At 39.5% G+C, this 6,938-nt stretch overlaps 1 protein-coding gene across 1 annotated transcript in view; it reads right to left on the reverse strand.

Moving 5' to 3' along the window:
* LOC102247338 (E3 ISG15--protein ligase HERC5-like) overlaps window positions 1-6,938 on the reverse strand; it is a 31,791-nt gene that overhangs the window by 15,746 nt on the left and 9,107 nt on the right. The window contains exons 6-7 of the mRNA XM_005883170.2: window positions 5,138-5,327; window positions 2,247-2,401 (exon numbers count right to left, since the gene is read on the reverse strand). Of these exons, the coding sequence (XP_005883232.2) occupies window positions 2,247-2,401; window positions 5,138-5,327 (345 nt within the window). The remainder of the gene's footprint in view (window positions 1-2,246; window positions 2,402-5,137; window positions 5,328-6,938) is intronic.

Consider the following 6,938-nt stretch of genomic DNA (forward strand, 5'->3'; position numbering starts at 1 on the left):
CTCTCTCTCCCTTCCTCTCTGAAATCAATAAAAATATATTTAAAAAATAAAATGAGCAGAAGAACTGAATAGATATTTCTATTGAAATCAAACCACAAGGAGATAACACTTCACACCTGTTAGGATGGCTACCATCAAAATGACAAGAGATAACAAGTGTTGGTGAAGATGTGAAGAAAAGGGAACTCTTGTGCTCTGTTGGTGGGAATGTAAATGGGTGCAGCCACTACGGAAACAGCATGGACGTTTCTCAAAAAATTGAAAACAGAACTACTATATGATCCAGTAATCCCACTTCCGGGTATATATCCAAGGGAAATTAAATCACTCTCTCAAAGAGATATCTGCACCCCCATGTTTATTGCAGTCTTGTTTATGGTGGCTAAGAAAGAAACAACCTAAGCATCCATGGATGGATGAATGAATAAAGAATATGTGATATTCATTCATCTATCTTATACACTTCTTTCATCATGTCACATATATAATGAAATATTATTTAGCCATGAGAAAGAAGGAAATTTTTACATTTGGGACAACACGGATGGACCTTGAGGACATTATGCTAAGTGGGATAAGGCAGACAGAGAAAGACAAATGCGGTATGAATTCACTTATATGTGGGAGCTAAAAAAGCTGAACTAATAGGAACAGAAAGTAGAATGATGGTTGTCAGGGGCTTGGGGGTGAGGGAAATGGGGAGATGTTGATCAAAGTGTACAATCTTCCAACTATAAAATGAATAAGTTCTGTGGATCTAATGTACAGCATGGTGATTATAGTCAACTGCACTGTACTATATTCTTTAAAGTTACAAGTAGATCTTAAGTGTTATCACCACAATAAACAAGTAGTAATTACTACATGAGGTGATGGAGGTGTTAGCTAAAGCTATGGTGTTAATGATTTTGCAAAATATAAAGTGTATCAAAAATCAACACAGCACATCTTAAAGTCACACAATGTTATATGTCAATTATATCTCAATAAAGCTGGAGAAAAAAAGAAATATACTACTTTAGAAATCTATATACAGTGGGGCCTTGACTTACCAGTGTCCCGACTAGAGTTTTTCGAGATACGAGCCGTCTCAAGGCCGATTTTTTGCTTTGAGTTGCGAGCTAAAATTCGGGTTATGAGCCAGCTTCAGATACCCCACCGCTAGTTGGCACAGCGAACGTCACAGTGAACGCCACAACATCAGCCCAGCATCACGTGTCTCACTCGTTCACATACGAGTAATTTGAGTTACGAGCTCCGTCACGGAAAGAATTAAACTCGTAAGTCAAGGCCCACTGTATTTTCGTTGCTACTTCATAACTGTAATGTTGCTACTCAGCAGGGGGGGTTAGTGAAGGGCGAACCAAAGGACTGAGCAGCAGGCTGTTTGGGGCGACAAGGCCAGCAGGGGGGTTAGTGAGGGCCGACCAAACGACTGAGCAGTAGGCTGCGTGGGCGACCAGGCTGGCAGGGGTGCAGTTGGGTGTGACCATGCCTGCAGAGGTGGGCAGTGAGGGGTGACCAGTCCGCCAGAGGGGGTCAGGGAGGGGCGACCAAGCTGGCTTGCCAGTCAGACTGGCAGTTGTACATCCCCAGACTGTCGGTTAGACTGGCAGTCGGACATCCACCAAGGGGTCCTGGATTGGAGAGGGTGCAGGCTGGGCTGAGGGGACACCCCTTCTCCCCTGCCCCCCCAATGCACAAATTTTGTGCACCGGGCCTCTGGTAGTACTATAATAGTACTTCTGAAAAGCATTAACCCTTGTATGTAATATTTTCTCCTATTGAGATTGTTATTTTATGGTGAACTTTGCTCAGATTGCCATTTAGCAATTTATTTGTAAAAGCATCTTATTTTAGCTAATTTTTAATGGAATGATATCAACTTAATTCTCTTGTTTTATTGAAAATGCTCTGGCTCCTCTCCTGTCCCCTAACAATATTAAGTTTGTTAGTAGCCTAACCTTGGTTACTTCTAGATTATGCTGTGCACTCTAATGAAAATGTTAAACCACTCTCATATTTGACTAGTGTTTGTGCATCTAATATATTATATGTAATATGTAATATATTCCTCCAGAGTCTATCCAATTAGCAAAACAAGCAAAATTTTGAATTATTAAGGCTGAATAAAATATTCTCTTTCTGTTGTGAAAAACATAACAGAACAAGACTCCAATTGGCTGAGAACTACAAGATTTGTATTTAGTAAGATGGTATATACATTCCTTTAGATGCACACTTACCTTATACACTTCTTTCATCATTTCTAGAAGAGGTTTCAGATTGCAGTTATTCTGAGGTGTTTCAACCGAATAAATCATTTGAGCAATGATGGCTGATTTAAGCATCTGGACCAGTGTGTTGAGAGAAGACTCTTGCAAAGATGCCCAACACTGCTCTGAGGGATGCAAAATCAGCCATGATAAATATATACTCCTCTGCCCCCCTAAAAAATACTCCCTCAGTTTCTACTGGGTTCTTTAATGTGAGAAATAGATATTTTCCATTTCTGATTACAAAACCCATAGAATATGTTTTCTAAGGATATCATCCTGGACAACATTTATTACAGAAAAAATATTTTCCCTGATTAAGTATCATTGGAATTAAAAGCTCAAATTCGGGATTCTAAAGAAATGTGTTGATAGTTCATATTTATGCTTGGTTACTTGATTGATTTCATGATTGTCAAACTGAAAGTTCTATAGGTTATTTATAAAGTCTGAGAACATACATAGGTGAATACATATACACATACAATGTCATCAAGGATATTTCCAATCTGTAAAAAATAATATCTATGTCTTCAGACTTCATACACACCTGGTATATACGGATATATTTTTATATAAAATTATATCAATAGCAATATTTTAATATTACTGAGGTTACAGTCTAGATTATTGTACCTTTACAGGACAATTCTCAGAAAATAAACCTATCAAACATTATAATATATTATCAAGCTAATGCCATTAAAACAGTATGACCCAAATGCATGAAAAGCAGATCAATGTAGCACAATTCCCTAAATGGATCCAACTGCACATGAGAGGTTAGATATGATAAAGGTGGCATTGCATATTAATGGCAATGAAACAGATCATTCAATAAATGTCTGGGGACAAGTGGAAACTGATCCAGAAAAGAATTTAATCAAGATAAACTCCACATGGATCAAAGATTTAAACATAAAAATGAAACAATAAAAACTCTAGTTGGAGCATGGGAATGTTTTTGTTTCTTTGTTTCCGAGTGAGATACACTATTTGAAGTATGACCCAAACTAAGAAACCATAAAGGAAAACGCTAATATAGTAGGCTTCATAAACATGTTAAAAATAATTATACATGGCAAAAATACCACAAAGTAAAAACAATTTTAATAACCTAAAGAAAAAATTTGTAACTCATATTGTTGATAAAGGATTAGCTGCCATAATAGTTTGAAACCTCCTAAATAAAAACTAACAACAGATAGACAAATGGGTAAGAGGGAAGAACTGCTAGATATCAGATATGATATACAAATGAAATGAGATATAAGTAAACTAGTAACCCCTAGCCTGTTTGCTCAGTGGGTAGAGCGTCTGCCTGAGGACTGAAGGGTCCTGGGTTCGATTCTAGTCAAAGGCACATATTTCTGTTGCAGACTCTATCTCCAGCCCCAGTTGGGGCTCTTGAGGGAGGCAACCAATCTTACATTGATGTTTCTCTCTTTCTGTCTCTCCCCCTCCTTTCCATTATCTCTAAAAGTAAATGGAAAAATATCCTCAGGTGAGGATTAATAAAACAAACCCCCCAAAAAAAAGAAAAGAAAAAAAAACCAGCACAACCTCATTCTTAATGAGAAAATTAAGAGATTATTTTTTCAGAATGAGAAAAGTTTGATAACACTGTAGAAAAATGAATTCACGGGCTGCTGCTGTCATGTTTGTTGTGAAGGGTAAACATACATCCTGTGTCCTGGCGGGTACTTTGCCCAGCTCTAGGGGTGCATTTTACTTAGACTACAGTGTGGATGGCGGCCACTTGAAGTTGGGCTACCTGGTGGCCAGACTTCTGTGGAGGGTCATTTGGCAAAATCTCTCAAAATTTAAAATGCATATACAATTAGACCAAGTAATTTTGCTTTCTGGAATTTTCCTTGACTGTGTACATTTACAAATGTACAAAGAAATGCATGTTAGCACTGTTATGATAGCAAAAATTTAGAAACAAGTATTCATAGTATATCCACCCAATACAATCTATTCAGACATTACACAGAATAAGGCAGCTCTACAGATTCAACAGCAGAATGCTCTCCATGATATACTGTTAAATGGGGAAAAGCCAAGTTGCCAAAGTATGTGAGTGGTATGCTGCCACTAAAAAATGCATTTCTATGTGTTTTTATGCATAATATCTTTCAAAGTTTACACAAGAAACTATATTCAGCCCTAACTGGTTTGGCTGGGTGGACAGAGCGTCGACCTGCGGACTGAAAGTTCCCAGGTTCGATTCCGGTCAAGGGCATGTACTTTGGTGGCGGGCACATCCCCAGTAGGGAGTGTGCAGGAGGCAGCTGATGGATGTTTCTCTCTCATCGATGTTTCTAACTCTCTATCCCTCTCCCTTCCTCTCTGTCAAAAATAAATAAAATATATTTTAAAAAAAGAAACTAATTGCTTTCTGAGAGGGGAACTAGGTGGCTTATATTTCACTGTATATATCCTTTGTTCCTTTCAAGGTTTGGACCTTGAACACTAGCTTAAAATTGTAAAAAGACATCCTATTGTAGTGAATAAAATAAACAAGAACACAAAGCTTAACATTTCTTTTTCATCCCCTCTGGTTAAGATGTCTAAAGCACGAGCAAAAAATTTCAAAGCGGCTTTATTGTGACTGGATCCTCTACGGTTACTAAACTCTGATGTCAAAGCCATGTCCAAGTCTAAGAATTCTACATGCCTTGCACGGTATAACAGTAATGATTAGAATTGCTTTAGGTTTATCTTTCCAATAATTCTCATATCATGTACCCAAGTACTTGTATATTTTGAAATCTATTCAAAATTTGCTACAACTTCTACCTCAGACAGTGACTCTATTGAGAGTTCAAATAAAGTAACATGAAAGGAATCAAACTTACTCAGGACTCGTAAAGATCGGTCACTCATTTTACAAACAGCCTGTGCAAAGGGAACCACCAGACTTTCCGAGTTCCTAGGATCGTGCATCACAGGACATTGTGGGAGCAGAAGGAAAACTGACAACGCTTCTTGGTGTGGAGAACGGCATGGAAGAGCTCCGAGCAGATGGTCCCTGAGACATGTAGTTATCTGCAGTTGAAACGGGATCAGAGAAAGAAAGGCCCGGGATAAGTTTTGGGACCAGGGTTTCATTCCTCCACTTTCCAACTAGAATAATCATTTAGTTTTCCTGAAAGCTGTTGTTCATCACTCCTTGCATCCCAAATGCCCCTGAAGTAGTATGTGCGAGCCATCCTTCCGATTTTATATTGGGGTGCATAAGGAAATAAAAGTGGATCACATGTGCACGTAGGTGCTGAGTGACTTGTGGAGGTGGTTCAATTAGAAAGTGACAGAGCAGGGATCCATACCCAGACCTGTCTGGGCTAAAATCTGCCTGGGCAGAGAAAATGCCATGTGTTCCCCTCTCCAGTCCTGTTGCAGCTTCCTCCTGGGTTCACCGGAAGATGGTATTTTCTAGCCGCCCCCGCAGTTAGTGGGGCCATGTGACTGAGTTCTGCTAATGCCACGTGAGTGAAGGTGATGTACGACACTTCGAGACATGGCCCCCCAGAAACCTCTCACGTGACCTTACATACTCTCTTTCCTCATCTGCCAACCAAACACAAAAGATCTATTGGAGGGTTTCATGGCCCTAGAACCCAGAAAGAAGGAGCCTGCGCCACTCCTGAATTCAACTGTGCAGAGGTTGGAAGGGTAGCAGACTATGCCACCCCAAAATATGCCACTCTGGCATGAGGATCATTTTAAATATATATATATTTAATTTATTTCAGGGAGGAAGGGAGAAGGAGCGAGAGATAGGAACATAAATGATGAGAGAGAATCATTGATCAGCTGCCTCCTGCACACCCCCCACTGGAGATCGAGCCCGCAACCCGGGCATGTGCCCTGGACTGGAATTGAACTGTGGCCTCCTGGTTCATAGATCGACACTCAAGCACTGAGCCATGCTGGCCAGGCTTGAGGATCATTTTGAGCTGAAGGCAAGTAAGAAAAAACAGACTAGAACAAGCTTTCTGGCTTCCCCTCTATTTACCTGAAAACTGAATATAAATTCCTTTTGTGAAGGTGTCCTCTTATCCCCAACTTCCTGTACCAGGAAGAGATGAGCTGGCACTGAGAAAGTCCACACAAACAAATCTTACTAACTAGCCCTTTCCTACCATTCATTTCCCCATATATTTGCCTTCCCACAATTTGGCACCTCTAGAAGCTCAAAGTCCTTTTCCCTTGTCTGGTCACTCACCTCCAAGATGATTGTACTTTACTAAGATGCTATATAAGCCCAAGTTCTAACCACCCCTTCAAATTTCTCATCCCTATTAACCTGTCTTTTCTCAGTCTATTTTGTAGGGTCTCACCCAATGAAACTAAGATGGATAGATGGGGGAAAAATTTCCCTCTACAGGTGCCTCATATTTTCAATCCTCATGGAACTATGACTGAGTGTATATGAAGGATGCACATGTGAATAAACTTTGGTTTGTTTTTCACCTATTAACCTGTCTTTTCTCAATTTTGTAGGCTCTCACCCAATGAAACTAAGATGGATAGAGGGAAAAAAATACAGGTGCCTCATATTTTCAATCCTCATGGAACTATGATGTGGAAAATAAATCTTCATTGTATTAAGCCACTGAAGTTTAGAAGTTGTTTGTGACAACAGCTAGCATTATT

This window comes from Myotis brandtii, unplaced genomic scaffold, assembly GCF_000412655.1.
Source record: "Myotis brandtii unplaced genomic scaffold, ASM41265v1 scaffold774, whole genome shotgun sequence".
Lineage (NCBI taxonomy): Eukaryota > Metazoa > Chordata > Mammalia > Chiroptera > Vespertilionidae > Myotis > Myotis brandtii.